The sequence below is a fragment of the Pleurodeles waltl genome, chromosome 1_1, assembly GCF_031143425.1.
Source record: "Pleurodeles waltl isolate 20211129_DDA chromosome 1_1, aPleWal1.hap1.20221129, whole genome shotgun sequence".
NCBI lineage: Eukaryota > Metazoa > Chordata > Amphibia > Caudata > Salamandridae > Pleurodeles > Pleurodeles waltl.
In genome coordinates this window covers 602,012,476-602,037,013 of record NC_090436.1, presented here as the reverse complement: position 1 = coordinate 602,037,013, position 24,538 = coordinate 602,012,476, and the positions used below count along the sequence as shown (strand labels likewise).

General features: G+C 42.0%; 1 protein-coding gene across 2 annotated transcripts in view; it reads right to left on the bottom strand.

Annotated features, from left to right (window-relative positions):
• Positions 1–24,538, bottom strand: part of FER (FER tyrosine kinase) — a 772,263-nt gene that overhangs the window by 685,875 nt on the left and 61,850 nt on the right. For both annotated transcript variants that reach the window (XM_069226363.1, XM_069226371.1), the window contains exon 3: positions 10,641–10,814. In XM_069226363.1, the coding sequence (XP_069082464.1) occupies positions 10,641–10,814 (174 nt within the window). The remainder of the gene's footprint in view (positions 1–10,640; positions 10,815–24,538) is intronic.

Below are 24,538 nucleotides of genomic sequence, written 5' to 3'. Positions count from 1 at the left end.
TTTCGTGGAGTGAGCCTTAGGTTTAGCTGACAATTGCTTGTTAGCCAATTGTTAAGCAGTCAGAATACACAAAACTATCCATCTAGAAATAGACTGTTCTGAAGCAGCTTTCCCTGTCCTCATATGTCCATAGTTAACAAACAGGCGATCATATTGTCTGATTTACTTAGTCTTATCAAAGTAAAATTTGAGCACCCTCCTAAGGTCCAGGGAGTGCAAGGCTTTCTCCGCCGGAGTAACAGATTTAGGGAAGAACAGTGAAAGTGATATCATTTGGTTAATGTGGAAGTTCGACACCACCTTAGACAAAAACGATGGATGGATTCTTAGAACCACTCTGTTATCGTGGAAAACTGTGAAGGGTTCCCTCGAACATAGAGCCTGAATCTCACTGACCCTTCTAGCGGAGGTAATGGCTACCGGAAACTCTGTCTTTCACATAAGGTGTTGTAAAGAAGCTTTGTGAATGGGCTCAAAAGGAGCGGCCATAAGTCTAGACAAGAACACATTCAATTCTAATGGAAGTGAGGGTTTCCGAATAGGTGGAAATACTTTTTGCAAGCCCTCTAAGAAATCCTTAATCACTGGCATAGTAAAGAAATACTTTTGAGAGGGCGACTTACGATAAGCTGTAATGGCAGATAAATGTACCTTAATGAAGGAAAACTGAAGTCCTGACTTTGCAAGGTGTAACAGGTAAGGTAAGATAACCTCCTGGCCAAAACAGGGTTGTAATCATGCTGCTGGCACCACATGTAAAACTTTTGCCATTTGAACTCATAGGAGCGTAGTGTAGATGGTCTTTTAGACTCCTTTAAAATATCCATGCATTCCTGTAAGTCCTAGATGTCCATATTGCATGAATTCAGGAGCCATGCTGTCAAGCTCAGAGAGGGAAGTTTGGGATGCAGAATTTTCCCCCCTAATCTGTGGAGAAGATCCGGTCTGAACGGCAGCCTCTTGTGAGGTAGTTATGACAACTGGAGGAAGTCTGTGTACCAGTATTGCCGAGGCCATTGGGGGGCTTTGACTATCATCTTCGTTTTGGGCCTGCAGAACTTGCTGATTACTGCAGGAATCAGTGGAAAGGCGTGGAGAAATGTTCCTGACCAGTCTATCAACAGGACATTCCCTTTCGTCCCTGGACGGTAGAACCTGGACGCAAAGTCCAGGCATTTTTTGTTGACGTCAACTGCAAACAGATCTATTTGAGGCTGACCCCACCGTTGGAAGATGTCTGCTATGACATCGTCATGAAGAACCCAGTCGTGGTAGTCTGTTAGACTTTGACTTAGGAAAACTGCTTCTGAGTTTTGTTGTCCCAGAAGGTGGACCGCCGTGAGAGACATTCCCCTCACTATTAGCCAGTGCCAGATGGTCAGAGACTCTTGAGACAGAGAACGAGATCTCGTGCCTCCCTGTCTGTTCAGATAATACATCGAGGTTGTATTGTCCGTCTGGACCAGAATGGGCAGAAACCACTGGAACAACAGGGATTTTTTTTATTTGTGTATTTCTGTGGGGGGGGGGGGCAAGGGTCGCCCCTCCACCCCAAGGGGGGCACAGAACTTGTGTGTGTGTGTTTTTTTTGTTTGGGGGGTGGCCCCATGGGGACCCACTACTAAAGGTATTTTCTGACTCCCTTGGGGCAGATAGGCCTATTTTTTAGTAGGCCCATCTGCCCCTAATGGGGTGGGGGGGTAAAATCCACTTAGGCACCAATTTTTAAATGCTTGATGGTGGAGTGTTTCTCAACTGGTGAAGTATTTGCATTTGTGATAAAAACAATTCTCCTTTTTTTTCTACAAAGCATTTGCTTTCATTGCTGTGGCTCCTTGCTGTTTTGGCGGTAGTTGACCTGCGGTTTCCATAGTTGCATGTTTTTTGCATGTTTTAAGTAAAAACAATTTACTCCAAAGGAGTATTGTTGCCATGCATGAATGACATGTTTGTAGGTGGGGGGGTACTAAATGCAGGATTATGTGTGAAATTGTCCTTAGATTTGTGCACAATGATATTTGTGTTGTCTTATTTCTAATTTGCTTTTCTTTCTTTCTTTTTAGTGGGATATCATTGGTAATTGCTGTGTCTGTGCAGAGTAGTTGCTGGTGAGTAGGTTTTTCCGGCAAGTGAGCAGTAGCGTTTTTCAGTACACAACTCTGTATAAAGCCACACTTTGCTTATTACTTATCTTACACAGTGCTGGTTGTTGGTGGTGCATTTGTCTAGTTACTTTTCGTAGGAAGGATAATGGCTAGCCGCAGGAGGACCACTCAGCAGGTTGTTGGTATGCTTTTTGAGTCATTGTCTGATCATGACTGTGAGACTGACTCTGCATTTGAGGCAGAGGAGGAAGTGAGAGATTCTGGCAGTGAAGTTTCTGTCGGAGGGGAATCTTATGATGAGGAAGCAACTCTCAGTGCAGATAAAGGGCCTGGTTTTAGAGGAGGACACTGATGCGCCATTAGTGCAGCAACCTGGGGCTGAAAGGTTTCCCGTTAGAAGACCTGAACTCTGGGTTGCCCCAAACATGGAGCAGCCAGAGTTGCCTGCCTTTACTGGTTTCCCGGGGTGTAGAGTCAATACAGAGAACCTTTTGCCTGTCAATTTCTTTGAGTTATTTATGAATGATATGTTTTTGGAAGAGATTGTTGAGCAGACTAATTTGTATGCGGAGCAGTATTTGAGGGACAACGCTGCTAGACTTAGGCCACACTCTAGAGCTACCCAGTGGATTCCCACAAATTTGGAGGAGATGAAAAGTTTTTTCGGTTTGACTCTTTTGATGGGGTTGATAAGGAAGGCTTCTTATTGGTCTACTAGTCCCTCGATGGCAACGGCTATATTTCCTGCAACCATGAGTCGTAATCTGTATTTGCTTCTTCTCAGGATGCTGCTTTTTGTTGACAATGCTTTAGCCTTGCCACGAGATCACCCTGATTCTGACCATCTTTTTAAGACCTTTTTAAGATCATTTTGTAGATCGGTTTTCAGAGGTCTATGTTCCAGGCAAAGAAATTGCTGTGGACGAGTCTTTGGTCCTCTTCAAGGTTTGGTTTTTAGGCAAAACATTCCTAGCAAGAGGGCACGATATATAGAATTAAATTGTATATGCTGTTGGAAAGTAGTTCAGGATATGTGTATAATTTCTGGGTCTACACTGGTAGGGATTCCAGTATTGACCCCCCTGGTTGTCCTCCCACTTTTGGAGTTACTGAGAAAATTGTGTGGGAACTTGGTAGGCGACTGTTTAACAAAGATCACCATTTATATGTAGATAACTTCTACACTGGAGTGCAGTTGTTCAAGGAGTTGTTTAGAGTGGACACAGTTGCTTGTGGCACAATTCGTTGTAACCGGAAAGGCTATCCAAGAAAGTTTGTCTGTAAAAAAAAAAAAAAAAAAAAAAAGGAAAAGAGGGAAAAAAGCAGTGCATTGCAGAATAATGAGCTGCTAGCTTTCACATTTTCAGATAGGAGGGATGTCTACATGCTAAGTACCATCAATGATGAGAGTACTTCCCCGTGGCTGTTTGGGGGCCAGGGTGCTGAAGTGCGCAAACCTGTGTGCATTTTAGATTATATTAAGCACATGGGAGGTGTAGATAGAGTTGATCAGAGGTTGGAACCTCATACAGCTATTGGTATGTCTTATGATTGGTATAAGGACTTAGCAATTCACCTCTTCCACTTGGCAACTTTTAAAGCTTTTATTGTATTCAAGGATAGGTCTCCAGAGTCAAAGATGACATTTGTGAAATTTCAGGAGTCCATGATAGAGAGCCTTATCGTGGTGGAACAGGCAAGAGTTTCTAGAGAAGCAGTGTTAGATGGATGTGGCTACATTGAAATATCGCCACTGTGCTGAGCACATTCCTCCCACGCCCAAAAAAGACTTTCCAGCTAAGAAATGTAGAGTCTGTGCTCGAAGAGGTATCCGGAGGGACACTCTAATGTACTGCCCTGATTGTCCTTCAAAGCCTGGGCTGTGTGTGGGTGTAAACTGCCTGTTTTATATTTTCATGTGTTCAGTTTCATGGTTGGCATTTCTGTCATGTACTTAGTAAGAGCTTTTGTGTTTGTAGTTTTGTAATTATTTCTAATTGGTTTGTGGTTTCTTTGTTATCAAAACAACAACAAAAAAAGTGATGCCATTGTGTGTGGAGTGGTGCTTGGCTGGCGGTGTAAATACTGACTTGCTGTTGACTGCTGCAACACACTGCCAGCCAAACACCAGCCCACACACTCCCATCAGCTGGTGTGACTGCTGTATCAGGCATGTGGGCGTATGTAAGTGATAGGCCCTTGAGTGGCCCTGTCTGTCGATGCGAGTGTTGTAATGTGCTGGGCCCATGGGTGACAGCGTGAATGGTCTTGTGCATGTCATGTATAAAAGGTGTGTGAATGGACTATAAAGCGGTTGGTGCCTTGTCGTGGCTTTACAGTCATTGGTTCAGTTTTTTGGCCTTTCAGTTATTAACACTGCATTTCATTTTTGTGAAATCTCCTGTTAATAAAATTTGATCCACTGAACCATCACTCACCCTCATGCCAAATCCAACCAGTATGTGTGGTAAAAATGACAAAACCTGCTCTGCTGTAATCAGGCATCGCTGCACACCTGTGACACGCTAGGTGTCTTGAGTGGGACCCCAATGATGAAGCATGCCACTAACTTGGTTGGTGGGTGAGGGGTCTTTTTAACATAACCTAAGTGCGTTTCTTTTCACAATTTTAGTGTTTGGAACATCACAAGTACATGGACACATCAAAATGATCTATTGCAAAACTACCTGTGTTTGGGGGGGGTGGAGGCACCTATGTTTTTGGGCCGGGTGCGGCCTTCATCTAGGGAAACCTACCAAACTCAGACAGGTTTTAAAAATAGACAACCCAAGGAGTCCAAGGAGGTGTGGCTTCCCTGGATCCCCCAACATTTTCTTACCCAGACTCCTCTGCAAACCTCAAAATTTGCTTAAAATCATCGCTTTTCTTTGTATGATCACCGCTGCGGCCACATTTCCTACCACCCAGCGTTCCCCTCAGTCTCCCAAGTAAAATGATACCTCACTTGTGTGGGTCCCCAAAGCAGAGTCAGCCTAAAAGATGTATAAAAGAAAAATATGTGCTTATCAACTCACTGTAATATCCCCTCAATGCCTACAGGTTTTTGGCATTTTTCTGTTGCAGGCACCTGGTCCACCCACACAAGTGAGGTATCAATTTTATCCGGAGACTTGGGGGAACGCTGGGTGAAAGGAAATTTGTGGCTCCTTTCAGATTCCAGAATTTTCTGTCACCGAAATGAGAGGGAAAAGTGTTTTTTGGCCAAATTTTGAGGTTTGCAAAGGATTCTGGGTAACAGAACTTGGTCAGAGCCCCACAAGTCACCCCATCTTGGATTCCCCTAGGTGTCTAGTAATTTTAAAAAAACGGCAGGTTTGGTAGGTTTCCGTAGGTGGCGACTGAGCTAGAGGCCTTAATCCACAGCTAAACATTTTGCAAGAACAGCTCTGTTTTCTTTCTGAAAATGTGATGTGTCCACGTTGTGTTTTGGGGCATTTCCTGTCAGGGGCGCTTGGCCTACCCACACAAGTGAGGTACCATTTTTATCGGGAGACTTGGGGGGAACGCTGTGTGGAAGGAAATTTGTGGCTCCTCTCAGATTCCAGAACTTTCTGTCACCGAAATGAGGGGAAAAAGTGTTTATTTGGCCAACTTCTGAGGTTTGCAAAGGATTCTGGGTAACAGAACCTTGTCAGAGCCCACAAGTCACCCCATCTTGGATTCCTCTAGATGTCTTGTTTTCAGAAATGTGCAGATTTGGTAGGTTTCCCTAAGTGCCAGCCTAGCTAGAGGCCAAAATCTACAGCTAAGCACTTTGCAAAAAACATGTCCGATTTCAATGTAAAAATGTGATGTGTCCATTTTGTGTATCCTGTCACGAGCATTAGGCCTACCCACGCAAGTGAGGTACCATTTTTATCGGGAGACTTGGGGGAACACAGAATAGCAAAACAAGAGTTATTGCTCCTTGTCTTTCTCTACAATTTTTTCCTTCCAAATGTAAGACAGTGTGTGAAAAAGATTTCGATTTGAGAAATGCCCTGTAATTCATATGCTAGTATGGGCACCCCAGAATTCAGAGATGTGCAAATAACCACTGCTTCTCAACACCTTATCTTGTGCCCATTTTGGAAATACAAAGATTTTCTTGGTACCTGTTTTTCACTTTTTATATTTCAGCAAATTAATTGCTGTATACCCGGTATAGAATGAAAACCAGTTACAAGGTGCAACTGATTTATTGGCTCTGGGTTCCTAGTGTTCCTGGTGAACCTACAAGCCCTATATATCCCCGCAACCAGAAGAGTCCAGCAGACGTAAAGGTATATTGCTTTCAAAAATCTGACATCGCAGGAAAAAGTTACAGAGTAAAATGTGGAGAAAAATTGCAGTTTTTTTACCTCAATTTCAATATTCTTTTACTTCAGCTGTTATTTTCTGTAGGAAACACTTGTAGGATCTACACAAATGATCCCTTCAGAATTTTGTCTACTTTTCAGAAAGGTTTAGCTTTCTGGGATCCAGCACTGGTTTCACACCCATTTCTGTCACTAACCGGAAGGAGGCTGAAAACACAAAATAATTTAAAAATAGGGTATGTCCCATTAAAATGTCAAAATTGTGTTAAGAAATGGGGTTTTCTAATTTAAGTCTGCCTATTCCTGAAAGCTGGGAAGATGATGATTTTACCACCGCAAACCCTTTGTTGATGCTATTTTCAGGGAAAAAACCACAAGCCTTCTTCTGCAGCCCTTTTCCCCATTTTTTGTTGTTGTTTTAAACAAACTTTTCGCTGTATTTTGCTAATTTCTTGGTTTCCTTCAGGGAAACCAACAAAGTCTGGGTACCTCTAGAATCCCTAGGATGTTGGAAAACAAGGACGCAAATTTGGCATGGGTAGCTTATGTGGAGAAAAAGTTAAGAGGGCCTAAACGTGACCTGCCCCAAATAGCCAAGAAAAGGCTCGGCACAGGAGGTGAAAAGGCCTGGCAGTGAAGGGGTTAAAGGTAAATCTACCAAAGAACATGATAGAGAGTAAATATGTGCTATGAAACAGACAGATTTGGGTTATAGTTATTGACACAGGAGTGTCGCAACATGTGTATGGGTGTAAGGAAGACCTATACCCTAAAATAGAAATTTAACGAATTTTTCATGCTCAGATAGGTACTATGGAGGCACCCATACAAAGAGGTGAAAATGTAGCTAGCAGCTCTTCAAGACTACCTCCTCTAATAACATCCAGCCCCGAAACCAAGATAGCAGGTGAGATTCACCATGCCGTTGTCCAAATTCATTAAATGTAAGCGAGATTTGAACTAAGCCATGCTTGTTATCTGCAATAACAATGGATTATGGGGGTTACCTTTCTTTTCCTAAATACATGCCACACTACATAAAAAGAGACCTGCTGTGTTCTATTTCATGTTGCTGAACATTGTGTATAGTGTGTATTTTCTTATCCTCACAGAAGGTATATCATTCATTCTATCAAAGGTTTATGCAGGTGAGATGAAGCATTACAAAGCAAATACCTTTATATTTTCGACACCATATTCCTTCAATTTGAGATATATTGAATAACTATTTAATTAACAAGAGTGAAACTAATATGTAATCACATATTATATGTATATGTTTCCAATTCAATTGTTATTTTTAAAAGTGGGTGCCTGCAGCCTTCGGGAATACTTCTTGTTTTTAAAACAAATTAATTCCAGGCCTCCAATGGGAAGAACAACGAGATATATTAATATTTGCAAGCTGATGTTGCACATAGCCAGCTGTGGCAATTTAATTCGGGAATACACTTTCCATCTTCTGATATTATGTAGACATGAATGAACTTGATAATTCTACTGGCAGATAAAACTTACTCAACCTTTATCTAATTCTGAAGCTATAGAAGAAGTTTGGATACGTCTAGCAAAATATCCAAACTGGAGGAAGTGGTCAAAGATTCTAAAAGACTTACAGAAGATTTTGGACAATGAAATCAACATAATATTCTACACATTTTCAGTATTCCTGAGACAATTTACGGTGATGATAGGATGGTTTACGTCAAATACTGGCTCTCAAAACCTTTGGGTATCTTCAGTCAATATACAAACAGCCTTTTGATATGAAAGAAAAAAAGAAATTTCTACATCGAACTCTAAACGTATAGGAGTCATTTCTCTTTGTCCTAATATACATATTTTTAACGGTCTTGTCAGTTTGTATGAAACATCTTATTTGGAATGGGACCAAAATCCATATTTTGCAGGAAATAGCCACATCAACAGCAGAATAAAAAATACTTCTTAGTCTTATGACAAAGTTTGAAAGACCTTATCACAAGTTAAGGTTCAATACAGCCTTGCCCTTTTAATGTTATCCATAAAGGAAAAATGATAACATATTCGGAGCCCTTGAAATTCAAAGAATGTATCTACTGTCAGAAAGAGGAAGATTATGGCTATATCAATAGGAAGCGCTGAATGACTTTTATAATTTGCAATCATTCTTTCCTTTGTACTTCTATGTAGCACATGTTGAACTTCTGAAAACAAATCTCTAATGCCTTTTATTAACCTATGTTTTAATCAATTTTTATTCTCTCCTTTTCCCTTTAGTTGTTTCATTTTTTTTTTTATATATGCTGCATATTCCGTCTTTTTAATACAGCTAATATCTCATGAACAGCTAAGGCAATAAAACCTGGTACCAATTTCTGACGTAAATTCGGGCCACAAGGAGAAATGTAAGCATTACAAGACCTCTGCAGTGAGGATCAGAACACCACATCGTACTGTAAGCATTTAGTTAAGGGGATCAATAATTCTTACATATGCTTCTTAAAGCTTGGGAATACATCTTATGGCACATGTTTACAACAAATAGTATGCAAGGGTGTGACCAAAAATAAACAGACACAAAAACGATAAGAGAGAAGATCATGAAGAGCAAGCATCTGAGTAGCTAGTAAGTGGCCTGTAATGTATGGGTGATAATGGAAAGGACATTTGAAATGAGTTAGAGTAGAAGCTGTAATTGAAACTGACCAGTCAAAGAAGTTACTAGTCTAAGTTGTTGATTGCTGACCTCCTCTGAAGACGAGCATGAAGATGCAAGAGACTCCAAAGCACTACACAATTGTTTGTCAGGTTGACGTGCTTTGTAAATATCCACACATACCCTTGCTATCCCAAACATGGGCCACACGAGTCCATATAGCGCTCTGCCATCATTCAAGTCCAGGCTCTGCACTCTTCAAATATCACTAACACAATAAAACATGCATAAATATCCTTGGCTGTCTCATAAAACACAAACCAAAGGTTGCAGAGCAACTATAAATAGTAGGGAGATCGCTACAAAAGCCTCAGAATACTGAAGAGTTGGGAAAAATGTCCTCTCTGCAAGAGTAAAGCTGCAAGTGCACAGTACGTCATACCAGAATGAGACAGATGAACTAAGGTCTGTTTTTGTGAGCTGCTTTAACAAAAAATAAAGGTTTCAGTGAAAGAGTAAACAGTAAATTAGACCTTATGGAAAATCATTCAGACCTCATAAAGATCTGGTCCTGGGTCTTGAACAGCAGGAGACACAGTTAAGGGTCTCTTGCAAAATGCATCCTCAATACAACACATCCTTCTTTTGAGCTACCTTCAGAGGGATGTCTGTACAATTCTGACACAGAACAGTCTGAAGCTGAGCGGCCAGCTGATCTGACCTTAGAGAAGAAGGCTTGTACATGGGTAATCAACAAAAATCCTTGTATGCATCAGGACCACCCCAATCTTGCTCCAAATTCAAGAAAGAGTTGAGGATGCACTTCTTTAAAGACACTACACCACTTGGTGTTACAGTCTACAAACCAGCTACTTCTCAAGACATGTGTTGACTACATCCTTGCCTTTGACTGTGTAAAGTACTCTGCTGCCTTTGGCTAGGTTTGGGCAATATAAATACCACAAACATACACAAGGCTAAAACGGCTGTGGCACAAAGTGCATTATAAAAGATTTTTTTTATTGTAATCTGAAGGAAAGAAGTTTCTTGTAATCTCGGATGAAGAGCATCGCCATAAAACAAAAGTAAAACAGCAAGCCAAAGTACTGAGAATTTTGCCCCACGCCAAATAAAGTGTCAACACGCCTTGAAACCGGTCTCACCGTCAAAACAGGACCTACTGAAGCTACACTTTGACACACAAAAAAGATGTCTAGTTAAAACAACGGGTTTTCATATGCAGTATTAGATATAGTTTATGTTATTTAATAGCGCTAAAGGAAGCAGACTGCAGTCCTACTACTTGATCATGACTGCGGTTTCCCTATGTTTGCACACAGAAAGAGATCAGAAAATTCTGAAAAATAACACTACTGTATTACGTAGTGGCCTTTTTCTGAACTTATAAACCTTAAAATTATATGAAATGTATTTCCATAAATACGGATCTCTCTTCAAGGAATTAGATATTTACTGCAGAAGGGACGTCTTAATTTAAAGCTATTTCAACAACATATTGGTTAATTTCCTTTTATGTAATTACACATGTGAAATGCATTCAAACGTTTAACAAGGTACCTTGTACATCTCGGCCTCGATTTGCTGATGAATGGTCACATAACTCTTCTTCACTTGTTGCTTATCTTTGATCATCATGGTAAGTCTGTGAAGCGGTCCCGAGTTTAGGTCCTCTGCATGGGATTTCATTATTCGGCTAAGCTGCTCGGTCTGCTGCACCATATGCAACCATGACTGGGGAAGAAAAAAAACAGATTAATCTTCGACCGGGCACTAGAAAAAATATATTCATGTTTCTGTTCATTTCGTATTTAATTTCAAACCATAAAAATAATTCTCAAGCCCGAACAAATATTGTTGGGCACCACTGTGGTGCACAGCACAGACATGGAACAACCATTCAGCTCCCGCTTTTTAGCTGTTTTGAGTCAAACTTGCCGACTACGTCTAAGGAACTCAAGATGCACCTCACTTATGAGGCGACAAAAAGTCTGTGGCAACTTGTGTGATAGTTCAGAGTGGTAGCTGTTGTGACTTGGCTGTTCCTATTAGCGAATAGTCAAGAGACCGATTTGGCCATTGTTGGTATCTATCTGTAATGACATAAAGGAGTTGAAAACAATAGGACAGAATATACCACAAGTAACTATTAGCAGTCCTAGATAATTCAAGCACGTGCCTTATTTTGCGCTGTGCACTGAAAAACAAAAACAATATCAGTAATGCAATGCTAGTTACATAGATTAGACACCTGAGGTGTAAATGTTGCCTCTTTAGGAGACACACATTTATTTGTGGTTTTACAGGGGAAAACCAAGCAGCCTGGTACCAGCTCTCTCTACTGAAGCATCTTTATGCAGCTTAACTGGTTCTGCCTGCACCATCTTAAAAAAACTTGCATTATTTATAAAAAAAAACTGTCACACCTGGCACCCCCCCCCCCTCATTTATCTGGTAAACACGAACGCCATCTCTGCTAGTGTTCTAAGCACAAACAGTCAGACTGGTCGAAAATAAGTGTAACAAAGAAACAAAAGCAAGGCAACAGATATTTTCCCGTCTGCACCCAGGATCTAGAACAACACCCAAGTAACCCTTGTCTAATTCAGGAAAGTGTTGATGATACACTTTTTTAAAGAACTCTATACCATGGTGTATTTAGAGACTAAACATCGGCTACCTCAAATCAGGTTGCCTTTGCCCCTGTACAATCTCTGCTGCCTTTGGTTGGGTTTGTGCTATACAAATGGCACATTCATTCACAGACCTAAAACTATGACAGAACACTTTACCAATCATAGTGACATCTGTTCGCTGATTACACTATAAAACATATAAGACACAGAGAACATCAGGCAGATAAAGGAAAAGATCCTATGTAAATATACTTGGCTAATGCTAGGATTAAAGTGTTCTAATACTGTCCAGAATCAGGAGACCCAGTAGAGACTGGTCTGGAAGGACAGGAGAGAGGAGCACTGCTCTAGTAAGAAACAGAACTGGAACATTATGTTCGGCAGTTCTTCTTGATTTGGTAGTCAAGTAAAGTTCTGATTCCGAAGGGGTGGCGTTCCAAATCCTGGGTGCATTTTCTGAGGATTGTTTTCTAGTTCTTTCTTTTTTGAAGGCCAGTATTTCCAGCAACAGAGGGTCTATGGTTCTAAGGTAGGGTTGACCTTCTGAGACAGCCAGTATCAAGGTTCAGAGCACTAGAGGTTTGGGTGTTATCTTTAAGGATTTCCAGCTGTGAGGGGTTTCAGTTGGTACTGTGCTCTTCTAGCTAGTGTATTTATGTGTTCTTGCAGATTGATCTGTCTGTCCAATACAAAGTCAAGTGATTACGCACAGTATACATACCCCGGATTGTGATTAAAATGGAAAAATTGTTAAGCCAATAACCCACAAAATTTTACCTTTTTTTGAAATACAGTTTAAAACAGAATCGCTAAAGAAACACTGCAGGAGTGTCACTGGCACTCTTCCCATGCTCTGCTTATAACCTGACATCCTACATCTCTCATGACCCGTTGTATAACATCACGAATAACACAACAAATGACATCTGAAACTACAACACAGATGATAACATTGCATGCCTGGGCACGAGTTACAGTTTCTTCATTTTACTATGCCTGGTGAATGTCCGTGATTTTTATACTTTAAACATTTAGTTTTAACTGATATTTTCACCTAACTATAAGATTACTGTAACCTTTAATTCTATGTCAGTACCGGATGAGAGGATTATGCCTTTCTTTCTTTATTTATTTTATTCCAGCAGCTTCAACTTTAATCGAATACGAACTACTCGTATCGTGATTGAACAAAGCCTCAGGGTCGCAAGTGCACGTGAGGCTTTCCTGCCGCTAGGGGCATTGTGAGCGTTCCGAAAGGCTCAGAAGTGAGTCTGTCAGTTTCCAGAAACTGACAAACGTGTCTGTTTTCCTTTCTTCCCCGAGCCACCTGGATGCCTGATGCCCCCGATCCATGGGTCCGCATTTATACAGCACTAAGGTCTTCATTACAAGCCGGCAGTCTTAAGAAGACCGCCAGACTCGCAGTGGTGGTCGGACTGCCACATTACGACCGTGGCGGAGTTGCCACGGTCGGACTGCTGACACTGCCAGGCTGCCGCAGCGGTGTCCATCTGCCAGGGCAGTGCCGCTTGCAGCGCTGCCCTGGGGATTACGAGTCCCCTTTCCGCCAGCGATAGCACCGCCATTCAAAGGCTGGCGATAGGGGGGGTGCTGGGGGCCCCATGGACAGCCCTGTTGTACTTTCCTCTGCCCGAATTGCAGGCAGTGGAAAGTGCGATGGGTACTGCTGCACCCGCAGCACCGCCACATTGCTGCCGGCATCAATGTTAAGGCTCTGTTGAACGCTGTTTGCTGAGGGCCTAAGTGCCAGTGATTAAGTAAGCTGATAGGCAGTTTTAGGCGCCCGTCGAACATATCGGTTGAAAAGCGCTCCTCGTGCCCTCATACTGCCTAGAGGCCCAGCCCAGGTGATTGCTGTCCTTATTGCCCTGCAGATTCCAATAGAGTGAGTGGGCCCCATGGACAAAACCCAGCGAGCGGTTAGCGCTGTTAAGACCGGCTACTTCACCTAGCATCAAAAGCTGCCCTAGGTAACCCGAAAAGTCCTTTACTGCGCCTCTGGTCACCCTTTGCTAACAGCAGGTCACACATTGACTAGTATGGCAGAAGAATATATAGAAGGTGCTCTCCATAGATGATGAGATTTATCAGGCTGTAGATGCCTTTATGCAGTGGCAGCGGCAGTGGAACCTTTGGAGCACCTCCTGCGTGAGCTAGCCTGCGCTTGCCCTATACCTATAAATAGTTCAATGGACACTTTCCTCACAGGGGTACCCCTCTTGAAGCGCCCACCCGAGAAACATAAGGGCGAAAAGCCCATGGATATAGAGGAATGTGAGTCCCTCAAAAAGCCTTCACTAGACCAGAGCCTTCAGTGGACGACAGACCACAAGGCAATTGGAGGTACCTCTGCTTTCAGATGACAGTGACGCACTGGACGAGGTGGGACCGTCCCGTCCATGGCACCCCTCTCCATTAGAGGATCCCAATGCCCAAGAACCCATAAGGGAGAAGTTAAAGCCAGAGGATCTGATACACCCAGCTCATTGGAGTGGTCCCCTATGGACACAGTGGCTCAGTATGTGGCTAGCCGCCTTCGCAAACCCCTGGGTAAATAGGTCAGGGCATGTCCCAAGGCTGAAGGCCCGCGCTCGGCCCTCCCTGAAAAGGTGACCCTCATTTCCGAACTGGACCCCCACATGGCCACCTTCATGCAGAAATATATCAAAGACCCCAAGAAAGGGATTGATAGGTCTTGGCCCTCCCGCTAAGATTAACTGCTTGACGTGAGCGGTCCTCTGCTTAAGAACCTAGACTTGGCAGAGGAAGCTATAGCCACTGCACTCCAGTTTCCAAAGAGACACTATCAGGCTGTGCCCAAACGGCAGTCATTTTTCTGGGCTATGCCAACTGTGTTTTCTCAACCGACAGATGGCACTCCTTTCTCCTTAAGGTCGACCGAGAGCAAGGTGACCTGGCTTCTACGAAGGCAGGCCTAGCATCGCAGGGAGGCCTTTTCGGGGAGCCTTTCATCAAGGAGCTAGGCAAATTTGTTGCCATTTCACCTTGCTGGACAAAGCAAAAACGTCCATCAAAAAGATATTTCACCCAAAAAAAATCATTGGGGCCGGCCATGGCAGAGGGCGCGCGACCAGCCGCTTCTACGTCCAAAGCCCTCCCAAAGGCTTCAAGCACCACAGGACCAGCCCTTCCAGGGAGAGTTTTTCAACACCCGAACATACAGGGAACGGACTTCCAAGGCTCTTCCAGAGTACAGTTCCAAGCCCAAGCAGGTCGGGATCTGCAATTCTTCCCAACTAAGACTGGGCGGCAGGCTCGGATGGTTCAAACACAATTGGAAAAGGATCACGTCAGATGCATGGGTTTTGCAAACCATCCATGGTTTTCAAAAATAATCTTACAGTACTACGGTACAGCCGGTTTCACCACACCCACTGCAGTTTGTAGAAGATCAGGCCACCTTAATAGACCAAGAGGTTGCGGATCTTCTGGCAAAGAACGCTATATCCAGACACAATGTCACCCCAAAGGTTTTTTGAGCAATCTCCAACTAGAAGAGAAACTGGATGGCTGCCAAAGCCCTTTAATAACTCTCAGGGAATTCAATGGCTGGCTGGCTGGCTGGCTGGCTGGCTATATATATATACTTAGGTGCAGATAGGCAAACCTTCACAAAAGTTTCCAAAAAGAGATTTTTTTGCTTGGTTTCTTTTGGCAAAGTTTCAGGGTGATCAGTCAAGCAGGGGTTGAGAAAAAGAGAGCATCCCATAACCCAAAACCTACAAATGATTTCCATATCTGAAAAGAACTACAGCAAAAACAGCTGAATGGATAACAAGTGCACACAGACAAGCTAGTCACACCACATCCTCATCAACTTCAGCATACCCATCCAACACTGCCACAAAAAAAAAAATTGTCAAATCTTTCTCAGAGGGTTTGAACAAGATCTCAGAAGCACCTTGGTCCTCTGAATGCCTACACCACTGATCTCAACACAACAACTTTCATACATCCACCTCCGACTTCAACGCTTAGATAACCGCCTGCGAAGGAAACCTGGCTCAAATCGAAGTCAACAATGTCAGGATAAACAGACCGTAAGGAAGCTGGTACATGTTAGAGAACAGGCTCACCCAATGCCACTGCAAGGAACTTGGGAGTACATAGAGACAATTTAAAGACAACACTGACAAGAGCACATAAAAATCTGTTCTCAGACGCTACCCTCAGCATATAAGAGGTACTAAACGATCAGCGCTCACCCACTGCATCAAAAGCAGCACCAACAGTGCCAAGAACATCTTAGCCACAGGTAAAGACTTTCCTCTCCACCAGCAAGTTTTACCAGTGTAACCCCCTCTCTGAAACTGCGAAGCCAGATGTCCCTATTCTTTAGGGCAAGATCAGCAACTACAACAAATTTGAGTTTCCACCCTTGCAGTCCTGCTTTCCCATCTAAACTAGCACCCAGAGGCCCACTCTGACCACCTGGCCCACCCTTACCACACAACAAACAGCAGCGACCTTGCAGTCCGTAACATCTGGAGCACCCTCGGACTCACATCTTCAGTAGTAGGAAGGATCCCATCAGTCAGTACAGAATAACGCATTACAGCTGCCTACTGAAATGATTAGAAACAGGCCAAAGTCTCCTAAGTATGCTCTATATAATTAATTTCACAGTGAGGTATAAGCATATGTATGGCTCTGATGAGTTTTATCATCATTTATTACCTTCACTGCCTGTTAGTATTTAGATATAGGGCAAGGGGGAAGAGAGTTTTGTTGGCCATTTTTAGATGCGTGCACTAGCACACATCCGTCACAGTCTCAATGCAGTATATATGTTTCTTTAGAACCCAATAGGAAAGGGGGCAGATCCTAGTGGGATGTAGTGTAATGGTCTGTGGCATCCTATTATCTACATCATTTTGTATCACAGCCAAAACAGACATCTTTGTGCACTTTTTCTAATTTTACAACTGCTAGTTAGTCATCCACAAGACCGGCTTGACGCAGGACACAGGTCTTAAAGCTTTGTTTGTTTTCTGTGACAGACTATTCAGGCGATGTACCCGGCTCCTCCTACAGCGTAATGGGGCTAATACTTCCTAAATCAGAGGTAAGTTGCAGTTTTTAATTTACAATGGCAAAGTTCAACATAAAGTTTCACTGGCTAAGACTAACAAGCAGTTTGACGGCAACCTTGCATACTTTATACAACCAAAGTGAGGCCATGTGTCCACTCGCCTGATATAAAGAGTTTTCTTGAAATTGAGGATTCTGTCATCACTTCGGAGTGTTTTAAAATGTTATATTTCACTATTTTTAAGATTTTTATTTTTTCCAAAGATTAAAGGCTTTTAATCAATGCAATCATCTATTAGTCCTTCTTTCATGCCATTCATTAAGCAAAAGTTCGATTTGACTTTACAACTCTTTCTTGTATGGTATAGACCACTACTGCCCACAAGAGAATGTACGTCTGGGACACTATTGTGTCCGGATGATCCTTAAGTTGTGTGCTAAAATGATGTGCCTGGAGTGATGTACAGGCCGCACAAATGTGATAATAATGACAGATATGGACTGACACAGTCACTGTTTCGCAGAGTTTTATCTTGATCCTTATGCACACTAGAGGTTTGTAACGTTACAAGTTGTGTAAAGGTGGCATAAGTTCCAGGAAGTCCATGTACCTATAAGTTGAAGATTCTAGTGGGTAATGATTTTTCTGGTTCTTTTGGGATCTGTAGTACAGAAGGTCCTGAAGAAAATTGACAACCTTTCTAGTCACTAGTAAGCTGAAACATGTTGATCACTTGATGTGAGAGGCATACAATTCATTCCCAACACATCACACTATTTGCATGATAGCTCAATGGAAAATAAAGGACTCGGGGCCAATCAGAAGGTTCCAGTTTCAGAGACTCTCGAGAGCCAAAGTGCAAAAATATACAATTATTTTTTGCCCCTAAATTTCTCAAAAACTACTGGACGCATTTACACTAAATCAAAAAAAGCACAATCTGTCGACCAGCATCTAGCTTTATGCTAAATGTGGTGTAATTCCATTCAGCTGATTTAGTTGTAGCCTGTCTTAAGAAGTCTGTGGAAAATGCCTGATGGTTTTCAGTTTTGGGACCACCCTTTTTATCTCTGCCACCACTTCACAGATCACCCAAAACCTTCCATGCACAAACTAGTCAAAATGTAGCACCTTTTAGGAAAGTCTTGTGGAGATTATTCAAATAGGCCAAGGTTATTAGCAACACAAAAAAAAAAAATTCTATGGAAAAGCAAAAAACTATAACTACCCTGAGACGACAGCCTCATAAATAAATATTTCCACTGGAGTCCGACAATTTTTAGTTGGATCAAAAAAAATGGCAAAGCAATTGCAGAGATTCACCGAATGATTAATTTACACTCCAGAAATTTTATGTGCAAGTAATAATGGCCGACACATTTTGGTGTATGCCTTCAACAGGGCCACTGAATATATGGTGTTATATATATATATATCTATATATATATATATATATATATATATATATAAAGATTCCATTTAGAATGTGGAATAAAGGTAGCCCATCTCTAAAGGTATGCAGTAATCAGGTGGTTTGGTCAGTGATGTTCAGTCCATCTGGATGCAATGATTTTAAACAGTACAGGCAGAAGATTTCTCCGGAGTTCAGTAGCTCTTCCTTTAAGATATGTGCCAAAAGAACTTTAGAAAGGACTCACATGAATAGTGCATTTTGATTGACACTATAAACCTTCAAGCATTCAAAACATGCAGATGCTTTAAGCCATGCTACAAAAAGACCAGGGAGTTTTAAAAAAAACACCACAGGTGATTCTGAAATGACACACACAGTGCAGAGAATTGTAGAATGAAAAAAGGGATAGTCAGAAATGATTTTGAAATTAAAACTGCAAAACTCAAGAGACATGTTAAGATTTCATATACCTCCTCTTCCATCTAACCACTTCATAAATCATTCTATTTTTAGAGAGCTGTTTGACAGTGAAAGTGTTGTGAGTAAAAAGAACAGGAGATTTATAAGACAAAAAGACTGCACAGCATCAACCAGCCACAGCCTTTCCAGACATCAGAGGCTGTTAATGACATAACGGGGGGGGGGGGCTCTTATCACCCGGCAAAATAAACTTGTTGAGCAAATGCCTCTATTTAAATCCTGTAACCCAGGGCCATACCACTGCCAACATGGCAAGAAACCTAAAATCACTTCAGAGAAGATACAGACTTGCAGAGTACTTTACAATAACTCTGATGTTGATCTGCCAAAGTACCTTCCCGATTCATTTAAAATGTTCCACCATCCCAAATCATGGACTCCCAAATGTGGTAGAAATCCTGTCCTTGATACATACATTTTATCCATCAGCAAACACATCCATGACTCAATACCTAAAAAGATTTTTGAAAACATTACCACAGAAGAAAGATAAGCGCTCCACTGCCTCCAACAGAGAATGGATGTCATTATAAAACTAGCAAACAAAGGTGATACAGTGATTGCCATGAAAGTCAGTGAACGTATTATGGAGGCAATGAGACAACTAATGGATACCAGCCAACACTTTTAAACCTTTTGAAACAGATCCCACTGAACACTTAAACAAAGAAGTTAGGAGTAGGGTTGTAAAGTATAGAATCGTAAATCTAGATGTACTTGTTCATTGTAAACCAAGACCTGAGGGATTTTATATTATTCCCAAAGTTCACAAAAAGAACAATCCTGGCCATCCCATCATATCTGGCAATAATACTGCTATTGAGAGACTATCTATATTTGTTGATCTGCACCTTAAGCCCACTGTTCAGAAACGTCCATCATTTGTTAAGGATACAAGTCACTTTCTTCAGAATATTGAAAAACTAAACCAAATATTCACATTTGATGATGATAATCTCCTAGCTACATTTGGTGTTACATCATTATATACCAAAATACTATATAAGAATGTTCTTATGGCATTAATTGAAGCTCTTAGATAGGAACTGTGAAACATTAATCAGTCAAAGTGCTTACCAACTTTGCAAGAGTTACCATTAAATCTAACAATTTTACCTTCAATGGTAAACACTATCTGCAGATACAAGGAACTTCCATGGGTAGTCGAATGGCTCCATCCTAGGAAAATATCTCCATGGCCAAACTAGAGGGCCACATACTTTCTACTTCTACCATCAAACCACTGGTATGGCTAAGAAACATAATTATCATATGGAATGCAATGTATTTACAGCTTAAGTCAACAGTATTCATCCTACCGTCTAAGAAGCACCATCTGGCTTTTCTAGATTCACTATTCGCCGTTTATGAACAAACAATTTTAATTGCTCAGTACCAAAAACTTATAGATGCTCGTTTGCATCTAAACTGGGCTTTTTATCAGCGACTCTACACTAAATTTAGCATCATCTACAGCCAAGCCCTCAGAATAAGATGCATCGGCCACAATGCGGACACTTGTAAAGGACATCTACAGGAGCTTGCTAGATGATTTCAAATGCTATCATCTACAAATCATAAAGCAAAAAATTAACAAGTCTTTGCAGTAAAATGGGGAAGCACTTATATGGAATACCAACAGTAGAGACGAAACTGGCAGAATGCCATTTGTGGTTGACTATCATCCGTTAGTCCTAACTACAAAAACATAGTGCTAAAACATTCCCATTACTATCCACCTGTGAAAAATTACAAAAGGTTTTTCTAAAACCGCCAGTCAATGCTTATCATAGAGATCCTTATCTAAGAGCTCTCATTGTGAGAGGTGAACTGTAGCAATCAGTAACAAATGCAATGGAAACATTTTCAGCAACAAGTTATATTACAAGAAGAACCTAAAGCCTTAACACGGCATCTTACATGTGGTTCAACATGCATTATTTATGTCACTCAGTGCCAATGCCAAAACTGTAAAAACAATATGTAGGCCAAACAGTGAATGAGCTTCGTATGTACGGTTCAGGAATCATAAATCAGCAATAACTATTAAGAAACTTGACCACCCTGTACAGTTCACTTTATCCCCTCTGTGCGGAGTAACTTTTTTCCTGGCTTCACAGTAAATGACCAGCAACTCATCCTCCTTCGATCTTTATTGCTTTCAAATTCTGGCATTTCAGCATTCCTCAATGACTTCAAAGACCTCAGCACCACAGCTGAAAGCCCTTGAAGGGTCTCAACAAAGCTACTTAAGCTGATTCTTCTCTGGCATCTGTGCACTCCCTGATCATGCACTTGCAACGTGTTTCTGTTATATGAATATACAGCATCTGGAGGCTTTTTTATCCATTTTATTTTAATCAAGTACCACACTAGCATGCAGCATTTTAATTGTGCATTATAATAGAACATTTGTATGGATGTTAAGTGGTCCTTCCTCTTAGCCAGTCCTGTTCTTTCCATAGACAATATAACTTTACAAGCAGTTTTTGAGATAATACTTTCAATGTTCAATTGTTTGCATGCAGGCCCCTTAAAATCAGAGTCTGGGACACTTTGATGGCGAGATGGTTTCACTCTCTGTGAGTGTGCCACACTTTTATGGCAGCTTCATTGTGTTGTGTCTGGTGCTTGGTGCTTGCACAAGTTTGTGTTATTTTCAATGGGATTGCAGAATTTTCTTCAGTTTTCTTTTGAATGCAGGGGGTATTGACTAAAATACCCCTGTGGAAAACCTTTCTTCACGTACAACTGAAAATGTGTTAATAAATTGATTTTATGTACCGTTTCTGTCAAAGCACTGTGGACAACTGTGGTTTGTTTGTTGCATTCTGGTACTTGCAGTCCAACTTTAAATAATACCAAAAGTAAGTTTCAGAGCACAACAAGCCATCAGTGTTGGCTGAACGTCTACTGCAGTGATACTCAAAGTATGGTCCAGGCACAGCATACAGCCCTCCTGACCTTTACATGAGGCACCCTGCTCCACAGCACCACTGGGCTCCTGTCTACTTGACTCAGTTCTGACATTAAAAATATACTAAATAAACTAGCAGGCATGAATTTAAAGGTCAATTGGTGTAAAACAAAGGCAGTAACTAGGGTGTTCTGCACCACTTAAAGAAACCTTCATTTTTAAAGCTACCTAGCAGAAATGTATACAAATATAACATCTCTTCATAATTAAAAAATTAAAAACTGCAAAACTTTCACCTTAATACATCATATTATCGATGGATTGCATTGAGATTGGTTTTTTTCTTTAAGTGATAGTTTTTTAACATGAATTTAGAAACATTCATGCCTCTCCCCTTCACCCTGACAATAGTGCCAACCAATAGTGAACTAAGAGGGAAGTAGGTTATGTGCTCCCCTTTGGTGGCCTGGGCTACTATTATTCATGAACAACAGTAAAGTTTATTTAATCAAACATAGGAGAAGGTTTTATACAGCACACATTCTGAAGTCATGTATTTCAAGGTCCTCTTATATATAATAATAATGAAGAAAAAGGAATGTTAAGTGAAATAAAATATTTGCCTACAATTACGCAATTTCGTCAAGTGGGTAGGCCAGGATTGAGTCCAGGTTTTTTGGTTTCACATTGTACAATTCTGCCACTAGATGTACATGCTTCGCTTCCCCTATAATCACCTGCCTGCCAACCTACCAAACCACCACCCTGCTGCCATCAATGCGGCCCTTGGGCACACCACAGACCAAATTTTGAGGCGCCTAGGAAAATGTTTGCGAGTACACATGGTCTACTGCTTGGCAAGATGTAAAATCGGCATTCATTGTGGTTTTACCAACAAGTGTTAGAAATCGGGTTACTGGTGGACTTGGGTGTGAGCCCTGGTCAAGCAGCAATCACAATCATAGTCAGAGTAAGGCGTAAGCAAACCCCAAATTGACCTGTGCTCAACCCCCTGGTAGCTAAACACAGAGCAGTCAGGCTTAACTTAGAGGCAAAGTGTGAAGCATTTGTATAACACTTCAATCAGTGAAATACTGAAAACACCACAGAAAAATATCCCACACCAGGCTACATAAATAGAGCTTAATTTAATAAATAAAACAAGACCACAATGCCAAATATCTAATCAGTAGAATCAGACTTATGAATTTTTAAAGAATAAACTGTAAAATAGCTCCTAAAGGCAGAAAGCACCAACTGCGGATATTTGGTTGCACTGGACCCTGTCAAAGGTTCATGCCGACCGCAACGGGGCACGGGTCGGATGCAGTCTCAGATTAGTCCCATTTAAGTTTTACCTTCTCAAGTTTTGTGCCAGACCCCAATTCGCACTTGAGAGGGTTGCTGGACTCAAGTAGAGTGTCGCAGGCAGTGGTTGGCGCTGGGCGAAGAACAGGCCAGGCATCGCGGACAGGCAAGCTGGAGCTTCCACTGGCGAATGATGCTTGCTGTGCAGAAAGACATGGTGGCAGCGGCTCATGCCGAATTTCGGTGCAAACGGCGTGGTTCTGTTGCAACTTGGCCCGTTCATGGTCGCAAAGAGACTAAAAGCTTGATTTCAAGAGCCCATGAGCCACACACAGGGTCCACGACCTGAAAGGCCCCACTTAGGGGTCAGGAACTTGCTGCACCTGTGTCCAGGAGCTGGTTGAGGAGCCTTTTATGTCCTTGAGGCTCAGATCAGGAGGCCAGTAGACTAGCCCTTTGACTCACTCTGGGGTCGCGAGTTCTAAATGAAGTTGGAGGTCCAGTCCTTTACCAGGCAAGAGGGCAGCAGGGCAGCACAGCAGGGCAGCAGTTCCTTTAGGACACCAGTCCAGCAGAATAGCAGTCCTTGAAGCAGCACAGCAGTCCTTCTTTCTGTTAAGTATCCAAAGTCCAGAAGTATACTTAAGCAGTGGTATCTGGGGTTCTTCTTTAATATCCTGGTTCTGGAATGTAGGAGAAACTTCTAGACAGCGGCTTTGAACTACAAGGAATTGCCTGCCTCCCCCACCCTGCCACCAAGCTGGCTGAAGTGACAGTGCAGGGTCATTAAGCCCTTTGTGTGAAAGCAGAGCACAGGCTATTCAGGTATAAGTGGGGCTATGTTAAGTTCCGCCACCCCATCCTGCCTGGAGATGGCCAACTCAGGCTCACCTATTTCCTCTATTGTGTGACTGTCTAGGAGGAATTCACCATCTGTCAGTTACTCCCAGGCAAGTGACCCAAGTCAGGGTACAGGCACAAAAGGGCTAGGGGCAGATAAATGCCAACTGTATAAATGTGGCATTTTTAAAACTGTAATCAAAAACCCGAATTAAGGAACATATAGAGCTGTTCACACCAGTTCCAAAGATGCCAAACATGAACTGGTCATCTCTTCCCATTTGGAAATTACACTTATAAAATATATTAAGGCAACTGCAAAGTTATCCCATGTAAGAGATAGGCTTTGCATAGTGAAAAATGACTTTAAGAGTTTTTCACTACCAGGACATGTAGAACTTAACATTATGGGATGACTTATAAATATCTAAAAGGAAGGTCTGGGTCTACGCTGCCCGGAGCCCAGGGGAGACTTTTATCATGTGGTATGGGCCTGCCAGTTCATACAGCACTTTTTTATTACCTCTCTATACTAGGGTGTTGGGGGCAACAGATTGAGTCAAACCCTACACTAGCATTACTAGGTAACCTTGATTACATGGGAGGCCCCCGAAGAGATAAGACACTGGTGATAAGACAGAGGACGATGCTCCCCAAAAGGGATATAGCCAAACTCTGGAGGACTCCTATCACACCCTTTCTAGTAGCCTGGAGGAAGGGTAAGGACTGGTGTGCAAAGCTCGAGGAGACAATTTCTTCAGCATGTAGAAGCCCCTGCAAATATAACAC